At 42.4% G+C, this 18689-nt stretch overlaps 1 protein-coding gene across 5 annotated transcripts in view; it reads right to left on the reverse strand.

Moving 5' to 3' along the window:
* The window catches only part of PPP3CC (protein phosphatase 3 catalytic subunit gamma), an 81637-nt gene that overhangs the window by 20162 nt on the left and 42786 nt on the right, over positions 1 to 18689 (reverse strand). For all 5 annotated transcript variants that reach the window (XM_035139709.2, XM_035139706.2, XM_060268301.1 and 2 more), the window contains exons 2-8: positions 14766 to 14963; positions 14344 to 14468; positions 9222 to 9333; positions 6586 to 6731; positions 2393 to 2532; positions 1546 to 1623; positions 1355 to 1449 (exon numbers count right to left, since the gene is read on the reverse strand). In XM_035139709.2, the coding sequence (XP_034995600.1) occupies positions 1355 to 1449; positions 1546 to 1623; positions 2393 to 2532; positions 6586 to 6731; positions 9222 to 9333; positions 14344 to 14468; positions 14766 to 14963 (894 nt within the window). The remainder of the gene's footprint in view (positions 1 to 1354; positions 1450 to 1545; positions 1624 to 2392; positions 2533 to 6585; positions 6732 to 9221; positions 9334 to 14343; positions 14469 to 14765; positions 14964 to 18689) is intronic.

Below are 18689 nucleotides of genomic sequence, written 5' to 3' on the forward strand. Positions count from 1 at the left end.
TCATATGTTGTTTTTAAATTTTGGAATGTGTATTAAATGTTGTTACCTATCCTACAGTCTTCTGAAGAAGGATTTTTTTTGGGGGGAGGGAATCATATAAATAAAATTTATTTTATTTATGCTTTATGCTTTAATGCCACATGACTAGGCCTCAGACTCATACACTGCCGCTTCCCCTGCAGCACAGCTGTGATCAATAGACTGGAAGCACTTCCTTCAGTAGTCAACAAATGCTTGCTTGTAATTTCATCTGAAGCAGGACAAGCTGTTTAGTTTGATCTTGATGTTTTTACTATGTTTTTGATATGTTGTAAGCTGCCCAGAGTGGCTGGGGAAAATAATAATAATAATAATAATTGTTACTATGGTTTGCTGAAACAAACACAATTCAGATGACGGTCCACAGGTCTGGTCTGCATTTCTTGGACAGATTAGGGCTTCCACATGCTGTAGAACAACACAGCCGGAGTTGAGGGTTGATAGAGGTTATACTCCAGGGGGCCACAGTATGTTAAACTAACTGCAGTTATTGGATGACAAACCACAGTTAGTTGAAAGTGGAAGCAGGTGTTTCCTATCTCTTCCCCATGGCCACTGGAGGAGCGGGGAGCAGCCTTGTGCACTTTACACTAAACTATGGGTTAGTGTTAAATCCAAACTAGATCAGTAACTACTTTAGAACAAACACTATTTCTAACTAGGGTTGCCAGACTCAATAGAGGACAGGACTTCTGTGCCTTTAATTGCCCTGCTCTCTTTTGAGTCTGCTGGCTTCTCTTTAAGGTTTCCAGACTCAAAAGAGAGCAGGGCAATTAAAGGCACAGAAGTCCTGTCCTCTATTGAGTCTGGCAACCCTATTTCTAACATACAAGCTTCAGAGGAATTACATTTAACTGATTCTGGTTCAGTCCTTCCAGGATTGTAATTTATCACATCCACTCTTCTTCCAAAGAGCTGAGGGTTACATGAATTATCCCCTTGTTTCCTCATTGATAGTAAGATAGCTACCGTAAGTAAGGTTGGGCCAAGAGACAGTAAGGTCACACAGTAAACCTCTGAGTGAGCAATGATTTGAATGCAGACACCGCTGCTCCAAAACCCAACCATCCCTCTCAGATGACACATCTTCTGTATCCCACTTACATGGAATTGTTCCTGCAAATCTGTGGGGACCCAACATTTCTGGCAGGATGCCCAAGCACAAACCATGCCCATTTTAAGAAACCAAGTATTAAGAAGAAAAAGATAAGGTAAGCAAGAGCTAGAGTTTCTATTAAAAGTAGACACATCAAGACATCAGGAAAGAATTGATAATAACCTCACACTGGCATTGTGGGCACAGTCAAAATCTTACCCTTGTTGTTATAAACATCTAGATAATTTGGTGCAGAAAAGATTGTGATTAGGGATGGAAAGCCCGTAGTCTGGCTCTTTCTGTACATTCGGTACCTGGAAAAGTGAGCAGAAGATAGGCAGGCTTTTGCAAAATACATAAAGACAACAAAGCTGTTGAATACACCCCCAGAATAGTGACTCTGAACTTACCCAGCATCCTGGGCTTCATGTGCTCGAATAACAGATAACAAATTATTATTTTGCAAAAATTCACAAATTGCAGGGTAACTGAAAAAGAAGTTTTAAAAAGCAATATTAACATGTGCTGAAGGCAGTCATCATCACATTTGTTTTCTGTCTTTTTCCCAAGAGGGATGATGATATACAAGTTAGGAATACAGTATTCCACTTTTGTCCCAATTTATTCTAATCACCTTGCAAAGATAAGTTAGGTTGAGAGAATTGAAGATAGGTTGACTTGGCCCATTGTGGCTCAATAGGGATTTGAACCTACATCTCCACAGTCCAACTCCAACTTTCTATCACTATACACACAGCCTGAGGGAGGGTGAGGGCTACAACAAAACTTGACTATTGTTAGGGCTGCTAAGCACCTAGAAATCAAACTAATGTTTATGGAAACTTGGAATTTGTGGTGATCCTGAGGCCATCCAAATAACCATTCAGAGGGACTTGTGAAGCAAATAACATTCAAATTCAATATATATTGCTTTGCTAAATATTCTCTGCTGCTTGGCAAGTTTTAAAGTTCTGATAAGTCTACACAAACTTGTTCTAGTATTTCTGAAATCCTCCAGGCACATCTTTGATCTTGTAAACAACTCAGAAAGCCACAAACAAATGGCTTTTGGGGTTTTTAAGAGGGAAAATTCATAATACTGTACAAGTTGCATTTTTAAGACAGCAGCAATCACAGGTGGGACAGAGTCCCACTCAAAGCTCTGGAACAGAGGGGTTTGAGCACAGCAAACTGGGACTTCACACTACAGTACTACCTTTTCACTTAACCAAGGGTTATGTTTGAAATGTTTCCTACCTGTAGAAGTAGGAGCAACCTCGAACAGTGTTGTGGGTAAAATGTTCCAGTGTCTTCTCATTGCCATAATCCTCTGATGGATCAGACCACAGCAGGTCACACATTGGACCAAAGGCTGGAGGCTCCTTAAACCTGTCTAACTGAAAGGCACACACACACAGAAAAGCCCCCCCCCCAATGATTATTGATATAAATGTACAGAATTAAGGGAACTGATTATTAAGAGCATGCAAAAATACAGTGCATGGTGAAAAACCCTCAATTCATCTGTGCTAGATAAACATAGTTTATGATGTCACATCTGAGAAACAAACATTGCCTATATGAGCACTGATTTCTAAGTGTGGAAGACTTAAGAATGGGGAATCCACTTACCCCCCCCCCCCCAATCAAGATATAAGAAAATTTTAATCATTCAATAGTTTCTCTGTAAGGATTAGCAGTGTTTCTCAAACTTGGGACTCCGAGTTGTAGTTCAACAACAGCTGGAGACTCAAGTTTGAGAAACCCTGGATTAAAGGCAACACACATTTCTTTTTTTCAACTGCTTAATTTGTCTTTGAAGGAGACCAAAGAAGTTCCAATCCAATCCAAATCTTTATTATGTTCATAGACCAGCATACACAAAGAAGTTCAACCCTCAGAGGCGTAGCAAGGTCAGGTGGTACCCGGTGTGGAAATTCCCCCCCCCCATCGACAGCTCGGGGTAGGCTTGGGAGTTGTGAGCGGGCAGTGCGCTGAATGTCACCCCCCCTCAGCAATGACACCTGGGGCGGTCTGCCCCCCTTCCAACTCCTCTGGCCTTGACCATGCTAATATAAGGCGACATATATAATGCATAGTGTAAATTAAAATGCACAAGCATCTGAGAAAGTCACGATAAGAGACATTGTCAAAGAAGTGGAATTTGGGCATAACGAGGGTGGGAAGGCCGTGACTGTTAAAGTTTGTTTGTGTTTATTACGATTATTTCCCACTCACCCCACAAAAATCAGTACAGTACGCTGAATTTGTGTGTACGCTGTAGTTGAGATTCTGGCTACAATAGAGTGTTGGACTAAATGACCCTTAGGGTCTCTTCCAATTCTATAATTCTACAAAGACCGCAGTTTTATTTAATTCATCCTGAAAATTAAACCACCTCCCTGACTGTTTCTCCGCCCCCGTGGAGCGATTCAGGGCTTGGCACTTTGCTTTCCAGAGTCCCTGCAAGTCTCCTTCTGCTACCTTCAGGAATCTCCCCATTATGTAACACTCTTCTTTGCTTTATACATAGAAGGAAGGTGGGGGGGGAGGGCAGACATAAGGCAGACACCAGAAAATAACAGAACTGCACATATCACACGATCCCCCCCCAAAAAACTTGATTAAAAAGCTCTCCTCAGTGCCTCCTCCTTCTGCATGCTACTTTGGAGAGCCAACCCCACCCCCACCCCCCGCTCCACCTCGTTTATATGTTTCTTGCACATGTCCAGCACCTCGGCCAGAGTTGCTTCAAACTGCCATAGCTGCAGCTTCCATCAGTACCAGCCCGTGATGGAAAGCAAAAACTCCTCCCCTGGGGGGGGGGTCGCGTTGCGCCTCCTGCTGAGCGAGATGAGCTCGCTGGCTGCACGAGAATGTGACCTAAGGCAGGCTCCGAGCGCCAAAGAGCCCACACAGAATTTCCTCCCTGGAGGTGTCCGGCTGACAAATCAGTCCAGCTAGCCTGGGAGGAAAGGAGGGGAGCTGCACGGCGGGATTTCCCTGCAAAACCGAGCGCATGCAAAAATGCGCTTAAAAGTGGCAACCTTCTCCATCTCCGCTGCCGAGCGGAGCCTCCCCCCCCTCCCCACACCCATCAAGCTGCTGCTTTCATGTTACAGAGCAGACTCAAAAGGAAAAGGAAAAAGCAGTTCTGGCACTCAGAGTGTCTGGCTGAACACCCAGTTCTCTGGGCACCACTGGCAGCCGCCGCAGCTCCGCATCATTGGGTGGCAGGCAAATGCGTTCACACAGCGCCCTGCTTGGCTGTTGGATCCTCCTCTGCCCTCCCCTGTTCTCGTTCTCTCTCTCTCTTCAAAAAGGGAAACACTTGCATCTCCCTTGCAACGGCAACAGGCTCTTGGCAGCCACTGGAGGTGGGCACAGGAGCAAACTTTTACTCACACACTCCTGCCTTCACTAATGCAACAAACCTGGTGCCCGCGGCCAGTAAATGCAGCCACAGCCGCAGCACTTTGCACTTCGCCTCCCTGGGAAGGAGGGTCCGGAGAAGCCATGCCAAGAGCGTCAGCGGCCTCTCCTTCCCACCCTTTTCCCCGCCATTCAAGGTGGCAAAGATGCCTTTCTTGCCAACCAGAAATAAACAGTAAATTGCAAGAACTCAGGGCAGGAGGAAGATGAATTTCAAGTAAGTCTTCAAAAAGTTTTATTTATGTAATGATAAGATGAATTCAAATAGGAATCAATTCCAGTATGATAATGAGGCAAGTAAAAATAAATTTCAGTGAAAAAAATCCCAGGACAAGGCCCTGTTTCGCCAATTCTACATCAGCTGGAATGTTGAAAAATTGAACATTAGAAATAAATCTTAGAGTAATTATCCTTATAACAAAAATACGTTCTGATTTCTAAACACAAAGTATTATCGTTTGTAAAAGACAGAGATAACTATGTTTTAAATGAACACTGAAGGTATATCTAAGAATAACTATCCTTACACCAAAATTACATTCTGTTTTCTAAATACAAAGTTGAATCGCTTATAATAGACAGAAGTAGCTTGTCTATGTTTTAAATGATAATACATCTTAAAGTAATTGTTCTTACACCAAAAATACATGTTGTTTTCTAAATACAAGGTTATATCGCTTATAATAGACAGAGGTAGCTTACCAATGTTTTAATGGTCAGAGTGTACCAAGTATGTTTGCCTAACTAGCTCAGACTGTTTGCAGCATTTAAATCAAATATAAGGTGTGGTTTACTGCAAAATTAAAGGAACAGTATTACATCTAAGAATACTAGAATGTGCTAAGATAATTAAAGGCAGAGAAACATGGTTGAACTCAATGTGGTATCAAGATCCAAAAATAATTATAAAAATGCTGTAAAGTCAAGACTGTTGTTCAAGCCCCATGGATGTAATGTGTTAAAGAGATGAATAAATTTAGATTCTTGTTGAAGAAGGAGTCTGTCCTTATTCTTTCGGTGAAAGCGGGTTTGCGGTAATGTCCATATTACAAAGAATGAAACGTCATCCTCTGTATGTTTAAATTGAGTGTAATGCTCGACTTGTGGCACCTCCAAGATGTGATTACGGATCCTAGAGCGATGTTCGCTTATTCTGAGTTTTCTACATTCCAGCTGATGAAGAATTGGCGAAACAGGGCCTTGTCCTGGGATTTTTTCACTGCAATTTATTTTTACTTGCCTCATTATCATACTGGAATTGATTCCTATTTGAATTCATCTTATCATTACATAAATAAAAAGTTTTTGAAGACTTACTTGAAATTCATCTTCCTCCTGGCCCGAGTTCTTGCAATTTACTGTTTATTTCTTGGCAACCAGGGCACGAAAAAGGGCGCAAGGAGGAAAAATAACCAGAGAGTAAGCCTCAGCCGTGCTCCAGCGAGCCAGGAAGGAGAGCGAATGCTGCGAGCGCACACGAGTTCCCTGTTGGCACCTTTCCTCTTTCCACCCATTGGTGGAAAAAGCCGCTTGGGCGACTGGGGCGAGCTGCCCATAGGGGGCGGGGTGCACCACAGCGCCTCCAGAGTCTGCCTTCCTCCCACTCAGCTGCCCTACAGCTGGGGGGAGGCAGCGGGCGGACTGTTTGGGCAGAGGGGAGCCTGCGCGCGCCCTAGACACCGTGTCTCTCCCAGGAGAGACGAGTGGCTCAGGCACACTGGAGGCCCCGCGGTAAGTGCCCAGCATTTTGTCACCAACCGCCCCCACTGCACACCCTTCCTCCACCACTGTCAACCCTACAGAACTTAAGCCTGGGATCAGAGAGAAGTGTATATGTTTTTATCCCTGGCAGCCCCTTCAACAAGTCTTAGGTAGCCTCAAAAGAAAAGATGGTGGGGAAACATACCCTGGAGTGGAACCTTGTCAGAATGGGGACAGGTATGCCTACAAGACCACCCTAACTGGAACTATGATGCCTGTGCTGTTCTATGGAGGGAAAAGAAAGAGGGACCACTTACTTTCCTAATATCATCTAGACATGTGATTTCAGGAGACAGCCCTCCATGCACGCACAGAAACTGCTGGTTCAAAAGGGCAGCAAGAGGAAGACAGTCAAATGTATCCATGCATGCATCATACACCCGCTCGGAGTACTTGATTCGACCTGCAGGAAACAGAGGCAAGAGAACTGCAATGACTTACGCAAACTATAAAAGATAAAAAATAAAAAGGCTCCCAGAAAACTGCCAGTCACCTGGACTTAAGAAATACAACTGCCTTGCCTCTTCCTCTCTCTGAGCCAGGACTTTTCATGCTTTCCTGCTTGAGAGACTTCCCACACCAACATGTCTGCCAAGGAACTGCAGTACATCTCCTGCAGACTCCTTGTCCATTGCAGAAGATTCTTGGACATGTTCTATGGTGTACATGTAGTTCACATAGAATTGTAGCCATCCATGCTAGGCTTCACCATAGAGTTGCCATATTTCAAACAGTGAATGTCCAGACAAAAAAGTATGTCCTGGAAATTCCGGACTCTGAACTGGGAGTGAACAACAGAATGCACTCTCTAGTACAGGTACCAACTTGAATAGAATATATAATCAATCAATGACATGGCACTGGCACACACACACACACACACACACACACACACACACACACCATTTGAATGGCAATGCCCATCAACTGGGGGGGGGTGCCTGGCCCCCTCAAATATTTTATTGGGCAGGCAAAGGGATCTTGACCCCTAAGAGTTAGCTCCTAGGCTCTTTAGTCCTGCTTCTGCACATTGCAGGAGAAGATGGGACAAGCCATCTTCCAGGAAAACTTGCTCACCTGGACTGATTCTCCCACTGAGGAGCATCTGATGAGCTTCCAAGAAACAATTTGAAAACCACTGTCCTAAGCAAAGCTTTCCTGCAGAAAGTAACTATACATAGCAAGACTCTGGAAGTAGTTAGGGTTTTCTAGGCCTGCTCTAAGTTAGATATGTATTATACATATTATATTGTATTATATTATATTATATTACTAGTGTCATTCAGCCCGTTTAATAAATTTATTTAAAACATTTAGACAAAGAAGCTCCCCAAATGACTAAAGTCAGTCCAGACACCAGTTATTCAACTTACAGCTCTTATAACACAAATCAATATATTTGTAGAGTTGCCATATGCCTGGAAATTCCTGAACACATCTGGAATACTGCAGTCGAAAGCAGTGTCCGGGTGGAAATCACACAAAAAAAATGTCTGGGAAAATCCGGAAGTATGGCAACCCATGTTGGCAGTGTCGTTTTGGGCAAGATAGCTCAAAAATTTCTCTTTTTTGTGAATTTGCCAAAAAAGCTCAAAAACTTTTCTGTCTGGATTTTCACTGTTTGAAATATATAAGGGTATCATAAATAGTGTTAAAAGGGAAGATAAAAGTGTTGTTAACTCTCTTCTGTAGACTATAAGACCCAGAAAGGCAACTAAAGCCAAGGGCAGCTTTCAAAACAAAGAAAGATTTTTTCCCATAAAGTACCTGGTTAATCAGCATAATGTATATATTAAAGTTTGTATATACTCTAGAAGCAGAATGATGACTGAAAATACAAATCCAGATACCTGGGCTTGTATCTTTCAGTTATGGCATCATCCTTTTAGAAAATGCACTACTTCTTGAAAATTAAGCTTCTGAAGGATTAAAATAAAAATATGGACTATCTTTACAACATGAGGCTCTCTTGCACATATGGCCACTGTACTTCCAGATTTTCCGGGAATGAGGCAAACTGTACATGGACTGGGTAAAAGCTAAAAGCAAACATGGACCTCAGATCTGGCATGGTATTAGGAGAGAGAAGGGAGAACAAAGCAAGTACAAGAAATATGAACAAGAAGTTCTACACAACAGCTGTCTGCCAGTTTCTTTTTTACAGGAGCTGATGGAAGCCTGGAGCCAAAAAGAGCTGAGAAGTTCAAATAGGGGAACTTGTATTCCAAGGCAGAAAGGGCAAATGTGATAAGGAGGTACAAGGCAAGTACTGTAATGGATGACAGAGAAAAAGGATATACTGTTGTGGGTAGATGAGGGCCTTAAATGAAAAGTCTCAGAGTTTGAAGCTGATACGGGCAGTCAGAGAACCAGCACAAAATATTTAATGAGAAGAGGAACTGTAATGAAGGGAGAAAAACTAACTTTTAGCAGTGACATTCTGAAACTGAGAAGCAAAGTGACCAGTCTCCCCTTTGCATCATCACCATTCAGTCTATAAAAAACTAACAAAGGCCTGCCCATTTAACTTCACACACACTTACAGGAGGTGATCGGGTTTCACTCAGTCTGTGTTAAAAAGGGGAAGCCCTCAATTTCCATCCAACTCCGATTCCAGCTGCACAATTTGGAACTGAAACTCTTGGCTATAATTACAGCATGTTGGATTCCTAAATTGATGGGAGTGGGAGGGACAACTTGCAGGGAGTCAGACTGCTAGGGAGACAGTGCCATAGGAACAGTGCTCACAGCCTCTCTGCTCTATGGAATTTAAAACTCCCCTTCCATGCATATTGAAGGAGAAGAGGGCAAGGACATACTGCATGTTTTCACACCAACATCTATAGCTTTTCCTAACCAGATGCACAGCCTACCCCAGTCATCCCATACTTACATTCTTGTTTAAAGGTGAAGTATTCTGTGAGGTGCCTGCACTCGTGGTTCCCTCGGAGCAGGAAAAGTGTTTTGGGGTGGTTTATCTTTAAACTCCATAAATACAGCATACACTACAAGAGAGTGATTGAAGGCAGCATGTTAGAACATTCATTTGCAGAGAATTGCATTTCGGAACTTTCTGGAAATAAGCCCAAGGAGCTGGATTTCCAGAAAGGAAGAAAGCTCGATTCCACAAGGTCCTGCTGCAAAGAGCTCAGAGTGGAAACATAGAAAGATGCCTTATACTGGTCAGACATTTTGTCCATCTAGCCAGGCAGACTTAACAGTGTCTCAGAGATAGGTCCTTCATATCACTGGCTACCTGATCCTTTTAACTGGAAACACCAGGGACTGAAACAAGGATCTTCAATATCCAACTGCATGGCCAACTTTTTTGGCAGGTGTGCCAATATAAAATCATAGAATTGTCCCTCCTGCAATGCATAAATATTTTGCCCAATGTGGGACTTGAAACCATGACCCTGAGTCTCGTGTTCTGCCAACTAAGCTATAACAGTGTTCTCCTAAGTCAGCTTTGCCTCTAGCTCCAGTCCATGCAGATTTGCCCCCACCTCCAATATCCTGGGGTGGCTTGTCCTCCTAATTCACTGAGCCACCAAGTTGGCACACCAGTGCAGCACAGGAATGGCAAGCAAGACTGTACATCTAACTGTGCCAAAGCCAAGTCCAACGATCCTCCTCCCCAGGTAGGCCAAAAACTCTTGCTGCCTCTGCTAACTTGTGGCATCCATGCTTCAGGTAGGACATCCAACACATACTTTTTAAAAACAAACAAACAAGGAATTGCTCACTGTTACTTAAATCCTGCAAGTTTGCTTAATTTGCAGCAACCTCCTCAATTCGGCACTGTTAATTTCAGCTGAGCTATTTTGAAGAACTTACAACATTTTAGCAAAATAGAACAGTGGTAGTATGGCAAACAGGATCAACAAGGCACAATAGGTGAAATTGGAAATCAGGAAAGTAGCCATGCAAACACAGAGATGGTCACCTCTAAAAAAATTAAAAGCCTCCAGTAGAAGCTACCTGAATGTTTTCAAACATTTTTCAAGTTCTGTTCTGTCTTTCCCTCACTTTTAAAAATCTGTGCTGGATAAGATTAGTCATGCCATGTTCTCGCATGAAGGGATAAGAAATGCATCCTTTTGAACAGGTTGGTAACAAAACAAAGCAGAAGCAGATTCTTGATTTATTTCTGCTCTAGGTTCAACCACCCCTTTGTCCTCCCCTCCCTCCTATTTTATTCTCCCACTTTCTAAGCTTCCCCTTCTCTTTCTGCCTCCCTCAGAGGCTGGCTGGCTCCAACCAGGTGGCCTCTGCCTGCTCCCCTCCGCTGATGGCACCATTGGACACTGATCACTGCAAGGGGCAGAAGTGGCTATACTATTTTTGTCCAGGAGGAGTCATATTGGTGGAAAGCCACAGATATCACTTGGGCATTCAAAGACAGAGCCAGATCCAATAATATGTCCAAGCTGCAAATCTGATCGTTTGGAAGGGGGTGTGTGTGAGCAATCCAAAACAGGCTGAAAAATACATCCCAGCTTCATTGAACTACCTGCAACAGAATAGCTGCAGTGAGCTGCCTTGGCCACAAGGTGAGATGCTTCATTTGTAAGGTGTATGTCTATGAAGTAGACAATACTAGATTATATGGACCAATGATCTGACTAAGCATAAAGCACTTAATACACTCATATATGTTCAGAACAATATACATGCCAACAGAGTTTATTGTTAAGCCAAACAAAGGCAGAGACACTAGTCCAAGGCCACCAAGAGAGGTTCATGGCCAACAGGGATTTGAACGTGAGTCCTCCAGGTGCAAGTCCAACTATCAGAGCATGATACATAATATAAATGTTCATAGAAGCGCAGGTAACTCCTTTGCATTGAGAACACCAGTCTTGCCCCTCCCTCCCAGCTCTGCATCCTGCTTCCTGGCTGCCTGCATCAGGGTGCAATTATAAAAATTACATCCTGTTTTATTTTGTTTGGTCATTAACACCAACTCCTCAGGCAAATGCTCCCTAATATTCCCCAACCCAGTTGTACAGACTCAAACTGTGATATCCAAGGCCCATGAAAGCTCACACCGCGCCCATGTTGCAAAGTGGAACAAGCAACAGCAGGAGCCAAGTATAACAGAAACTCTTGAAAATCTGTGATAAGAGGTCATGCCTGTCCACAAAAATGAGGTTCTTCCATATCTGAGATTGCCCCAGCTGGTTTCTTTTCTTTCTTTTTTTTGAGGCAGTTAGGTCCTGTTATTACAAGCCTTGACAAAAACCATAAATACTTAGGTATTGTTGCCTTGTATGCCAATACATCTTCTCTCTTCCAAGCCTAGTGTCTGGCTTCCATCTCAATATTAGAAGCCAGTGCTAAACACACCTAAGCAGAAAATCTTTCATTCAAGGCAGAGAGAAGTTATTTTGCAGGATGCAGGAGGTAAGGCATATCTCTATGCACAGAAGTGAAGTAAAGCTTCTCAATTCCGTTTTATCAAGTGTCATTTGGAGCAGCCCCCTGCGTGCACTAGTCAAAGCCCACCTTGCTTTGTGAAAGATGAATACCTGCTTGGTAGAAAAGAAACAAGCCTTTCACAGCTCTCTCTCCATTTTGGGCTGGGGGGGGGGGAGGGCCAAGAACAGCATGAAAGGGCCACATGCCAACAGTGTACAAAGGATGATTTCAAGCAACACCCAAGGATTGCAAATACAGTGGTACCTCGACTTACGAATGACTCGACAACTGAATTTTTTGACTTACGAAGGGGGGTAATGGACGCGCACTTACGGATTCGTAAGTCAAGGCACCACTGTATTCAAGTCTGTATTCAAGTCTCCAGGGCCAGATGAACTACATCCAAGAGTATTAAAAGAACTGGCAGAGGTGATTTCAGAGCCACTGGCAGTAATCTTTGAGAACTCCTGGAGAACAGGCGAAGTCCCAGCAGACTAGAGGAGGGCAAATGTTGTCCCTGTTTTCAAAAAGGGGGAAAGAGAGGACCCAAACAATTACCGCCCTGTCAGCCTGACATCAATACCAGGAAAGATTCTAGAGCAGATCATTAAGCAAACGGTCTGTGAGCACCTAGAAAGGAACACTGTGATCACTAAAAGTCAGCATGGGTTTCTGAAAAATAGGTCATGTCAGACTAATCTGATCTCATTTTTTGATAGAATTACAAGCCTGGTAGATTAAGGGAATGCTGTGGATATAGCCTATCTTGATTTCAGCAAGGCCTTTGACAAGGTGCCCCATGATATTCTTGTAAAGAAGCTGGTAAAATGTGGGCTAGACAATGCTACCATTCAGTGGATTTGTAACTGGCTGACTGACCGAACCCAAAGGGTCCTCATCAATGGCTCCTCTTCATCCTGGAGAGAAGTGACTAGTGGGGTGCCACAGAGCTTGAGAAAGAGAACTGTCATTGTCTAGGAGAGTTTGTAGATGAAGAATTTCAACAGGGAGAAATGTAAAGTACTACACTTGGGCAAAAAAAGAAGAAGAAAGGCACAAATACAGGATGGGTGACACCTGGCTTGAGAGCAGTACATGTGAAAAGGATCTAGGAGTCTTGGTAGACCATAAATTTGACATGATGCAGCAGCTAAAAAAGCGAACGCAATTCTCGGCTGCATCAATAGGAGTATAGCATCTAGATCAAGGGAAGTAATAGTACCACTGTATTGTGCTCTGGTCAGACCTCACCTGGAGTACTGTGTCCAGTTCTGGACACCACAGTTCAAGAAGGATACTGACAAGCTGGAATGTGTCCAGAGGAGGGCAACCAAAATGGTCAAAGGCTTGGAAATGATGCCTTATGAGGAAAGGCTTAGGGAGCTGGGTATGTTTAGCCTGGAGAAGAGAAGGTTAAGGGGTGATATGATAGCCATGTTCAAATATATTAAAGGATGCCATATAGAGGAGGGAGAAAGGTTGTTTTCTGCTGCTCCAGAGAAGAGGACACGGAGCAATGAATTCAAACTACAAGAAAGAAGATTCCACCTAAACATTAGGAAGAACTTCCTGGAAGTAAGAGCTGTTCGACAGTGGAATTTGCTGCCAAGGAGTGTGGTGGAGTCTCCTTCTTTGGTGGTCTTTAAGCGGAGGCTTGACAGCCATCTGTCAGGAATACTTTGATGGTGTTTCCTGCTTGGCAGGGGGTTGGACTGGATGGCCCTTGTGGTCTCTTCCAACTCTATGATTCTATGATTCTATTCTAACCCTTCATAATGCCAGCTGGCTGTAAGAGGAGAAGTACTATTTCCATCTGAATGATAAGTGAGTTGATGAAGTGATTGTTTCCTCCTCTGTTCACCCCTTCCTAGCTAATTATCCATTTTTGTAGGATTGTTTTAGCAGACTGGAGTCAACTATGAATTCTGAATATATGTTGTCTGGCCTGTGGGGCCCAAAAAAGCACAGAAACATTTAGACAGTGAAATATTCATATACTGTATTTAAGCCCAGATGAACCTGAAGATGCATTAGGGCAACCAAAGCTCATAAAGATGCCCAGGTGAGAACAAAAGAGGCAAGCTTTTATTTTGTTTAGTTATCACACATTTTTACACATCTGAAGCAGTCCATAATGATATTCAGATGTCTACGACTTATCATTTTTATTGTATTCTGTGGTTGGCACATCTTTTGGTTGAAAATTGGCCTATATATTTTAATACAAATAGCATGCAAAGAAAAAAAACCACAGACTACTTTATTTGTCCTTAGCCAACTGACAGGTCAGTTGCTCTTGTGCATCCTAATTTATTTTTATTTGTGGGAAGGGGGAGGAACATGGTAGCATTTGGAATGAGGCTTGGCAGACCTGAACCCATAATGTCCTTTACTGCAATCTAGCCACTTTGCCATCATGATTCCTGACCAACATAAAAATAAATTTGTACTGATTTAAAGATAAACCTTGTTGCATATTAACCCTCTGTAATTGTACTAGACTGCATAAACCACCAAAGCGGAAGAAGAAAAGGTTCCATATGCTCAGTCCAAACTTTAAAGTGTAATCCCCAAAAGCTCAGTTGAATTGTCACCTCTATACTGAAGTAGCCTCTGTCCACGTAGTCTCCCAGGAAGAGGTAGCGAGTGTTACTGGGTGATCCTCCAACTTCAAACAACTTCATCAGGTCAAAGAACTGCCCATGAATGTCACCACACACTAGGGGAGGAAGGACAAAAAAGAGGGACAGGATTACGTGCTAAGAAGAGAAAGGTCACAGAACCAATAGGGAACATGGCTTTTCTTCAGTCTAAATTGTTGGATTATACTGAGCTCCTGTACTCAAATCTCCAATCTACAAAAACACTTCTTCCCTTTGGAGGTATAGAAAGCTTTCTGATCTTGAGCACACTTTAGTGGAAAGAACATGCACCAAGAAACCTGCTGGCTTTAGCAGCCAGTCATTCCAGATGAGCCTCAGAAAACAACAAGCCACAAAATAAAGCATTATCTGACCTGTGATTGGAGCCTCAACTTCAATCATGGTCTTCTCATGCCTCAGAATGGAGGCTCCATCATTGATTATCTTCAGCGCTGCATCCTCCTCCAGACGCCCTTCTTTCACCAAGTGGTTTCTTAAGACCTCCAGCCTGGGTTTCCCATCCTCAAAAACTTCTTTCAGGGTTAACCGCTGTGTAGGAGGGAAAGGGACAGCTGGAGAGAGACAGAAACACACAAACATTAAGAAGGGAGTTCCTCCAAAGACCAATAAATCTTATAATTGGATTTCAGTAAAGGTTTCTCTAACCTGGGCAACAAGAGAGACTGATCAGTGTTAAGGACCATACTGAAAATTGATCAGATCTACGGTAGATGGAGTTTGAAGAAACGTAACATGCAGTATATTTTGAATACAAGTATGAAATGCATCGTGAGGATATTCAAGGCAGGAAAAAATAATTTCAAATGCCAAGCACCAGATACAAATTCCTGTAGTCCATCATCAGATTTTTAAAAAATATATATATTTAAGACAGCAGCCCTTCGCATAGCTAAACAAATATTTCAAATTCCTAGTGCAAGCATCACATTTCTAGGTACAAGCCTCAAACACTCATCCTTCTTAAATTTACTTACTGAATGGATTTACAACGTGCATTTCAAAAGAATTTGCTATGGTGGCTTTACAAACACATGACAAAATGCAGTCAATAGAGATTCAATACTAATAAAACATCAACATATAAAAGTGACAGAGAAATGGATCTTTCCCATGTGGAGCACAGATATGCACCCAAAACAGGTTTCTATTTCTATTTAGGTCAATTAATTGACCTAAACTGACAGGCTTTGAAGTCCTGGGTAACTCAGCACTAATGCATAGTTTTTATATATATTTTTCTCTATTGAAGATTACAGACAAGTAATTTCATTGGTTTCCCACTGCTTAATTCAGCCTTGAAACACAATAATGTCACAGCTATGTTTCAAAGTTAGCTGTGGAAGCACCTTAGCCTCTCCCTTCAGCAATCCTCATCTTTCTCATCCACACATTACATTAAAGCTATACAGTAGTTAAAATAAACTAGTGTTTAATGTGAACACATAGTGGGCAGGTGCACACTGCTGAAATCACAGTCACTTCACTTCTTCACTGTTCTTGCCATGCTGCCAGGAAACAAGCTGACTTGGTTGGTTTCTGCCAAAATATGATAGACGATTGGCTTGATATGTATAAGCAGCTGTATTTTGGGTTATATGGTTATATAGCTCAGTGGTAGAAAACATGTGCTGCCTGCAGAAGATTCCAGGTTCAATTCTAGGCATCTCCAGGGGGGCCTGAGAAAAATCCTATCTGAAGTGCTAGAGCACCTCTGTCAATCATTGTAGACAATACTGAGCACGAAAGACCAGTGGCCTGATTCTGTATAAAGCATGTAATTCCTTTCACCAGTTTAAGAGAGATAAGCATGAGATAATAACTCTTGTAATTTGTAACAGCAAATATATTCTGTAGTGAACCTGATATGAGTTAACTTTACACCTGCTTGAAATTTCATACCTGTTTGCAGAGAAGGAGATAAATGAAACACTGCCTATGCAAAGAGATTAATTAGCTTTCACCCTCTCTCAACTGTCACCCAATGAGAGCCACACTATCAGGCTTTCTGAACTGTTTCTATCCCAGCTGGTCATTATGAGAACTGGTGCCTGAATTTGTGTCTCTCTCCTTCTTTCCCCATCCTCTTTTCCTTCTTTTAGATTATAAGCCTGTGGACAGAGACTGGCTCATCAAATTTGCAGGATGACATCAAACTGGGAGGTGTAGCCAATGCCGCAGAAGACAGAATCAGAATTCAAAATGACCTTAACAGATTGTGGAGAACTGGGCACAAGCTAACAAAATGTATTTCAATAGGGCTAATGCAAGGTTCTGCACTTAGGCAGGAAGAACCAAATTCACAAATATAGAATAGGGGACACCTGACTTACTAGCAGTACATGTGAAAAGGATCTAAGGGTCTTAATGGACCACAAGCTTAATGTAAGTCAACAGTGTGATACAGCTTCAAAAAAAGCTAACACTATTCTAGGCTGCATCAACAGAAGTCTAGTGTCCAGATCAAAGGAAGTAATAGTACTATTCTATCCTGCCTTGGTCAGACCACACCTGGAATACTGTGTCCAATTCTGGGCACCACAATTTAAGAAGGATGTTAACAAGCTGGAACATGTGCAGAGGAGGACAACCAAGATGATAAACGGTCTGGAAACTAAGCCTTACAAGGAGTGCTTGAGGGATCTGGGTATGTTTAGCCTGGAAAAGAGGAGACTGAGGGAACATATGATAGCCATCTTCAAATATCTTAAGGGCTGTCACATGGAAGAGGAAGCAATCTTGTTTTCTCCTGCTCTGGAGGGTAGGACTTGAACCAATGGCTTCAAGTTACAAGAAAAAAGATTCTAACTAAACATTTGAAAAAACTTTCTGACAGTAAGACCTGTTTGGCAGTGGAACAGACTCCCATGAGAGGTGGAGGACTCTCCTTTCTTGGAGGTTTTAAAGCAGAGATTGGCTGGCCATCTATCATGGATGCTTTAGCTGAGATTCCTGCATTGCAGGGGGCTGGACTAGATGACCCTTGGGACCTTCCAACTCTTCTATGATTCTATGTCCTACTACTAATTTTGTAAGCTGCTCTAGTAACCTTTTAGCAAAATAATGGGATAAAATGCTTTAAGCAAGCAAACCCTAAAAGAAATGTACTGGGGATAATATATTCCTGGCACTAAGAGTTTTGGCTACAGGTTTCACATCAAAACACTGCATGAATGAAGATAAGGTTGTTCATCAGGATTCTAGCCTTTACTAGAATCCACTAAATCCAGAAACTTCCTTTAATACACAAACACGTTCACTCAGAGTCTTGCACTTCTCATATTTTCATCTACCAGAAGACACAGGGGAACTAAGTGACAACTTAAATCCATATACAGGTGAAACTTGGAAAATTAGAATATCTTCAAAAAGTGCATTTATTTCAGTAATGCAACTTATTATTTTTTATTTTAATTTTAATTTTTACAAATGCTTTCTTTTGGAAATTCCACTGTAATAAAACAATTAGTTACAATAATACAAAAATAAACATAGCTATTACATTTCATTAATTACATTCCATTTATAAATGACCCGCCTAACGACAAATAATTACAATTACAACAAATAAAGGCTTGACATATCTTGCTTTGCATGTCATGCATCTATCTCATATATTGGTTTCACCTTTTAAGTTGCGTTACTGAAATAAATGCACTCTTTAATTTTCTGAGTTTCACCTGTGAGATAAAGTTTTACAGACACCCACACCATGACCCAATGTGGCTCTTCATACATCAACTCAACTGTAATAGTTTAAGAAAGTGAAGAGAATAAGTTAATGAGCATGATGGGACACAGGGAGTGTGGAAGGAGCAAGAATCAATGGAGGCAGCATGTGCAAGGGTGTTTCAAAGTAAGGATGTCCAAGCAATCACAGGCCAAGCCAGGAATGCAAGATTAGTGTCTATGGTTGAAAGGTGTTAGGTGGAAGGACAGGTAGAATTCAGACTTAAGTCCAGTCGCAGACGACTGTGGGGTTGCAGTGCTCATCTCACTTTACAGGCCGAGGGAGCCGGTGTTTGTCGGCAGCCAGTTTTTCTGGGTCATGTGGCCAGCATGACTAAGCACCTTCTGGTGCAACCAAAGCAGCGCACAGAAACGCCATTTACCTTCTCACCGGAAGCACTGGAATGCTTTCGAACTGCTAGGTTGGCAGAAGCTGGGACCGAGCAACAAGAGCTAACCTCGTCGTGGGGATTCAAACCGCCAACCTTCTGACTGGCAAGCCCGAGAGGCTCAGTGGTTTAGAGTTAGACCACAAGAACTTCAGTTACTAT

Source organism: Zootoca vivipara, chromosome 15 (assembly GCF_963506605.1).
Source record: "Zootoca vivipara chromosome 15, rZooViv1.1, whole genome shotgun sequence".
NCBI classification, from domain to species: Eukaryota; Metazoa; Chordata; class Lepidosauria; order Squamata; family Lacertidae; genus Zootoca; species Zootoca vivipara.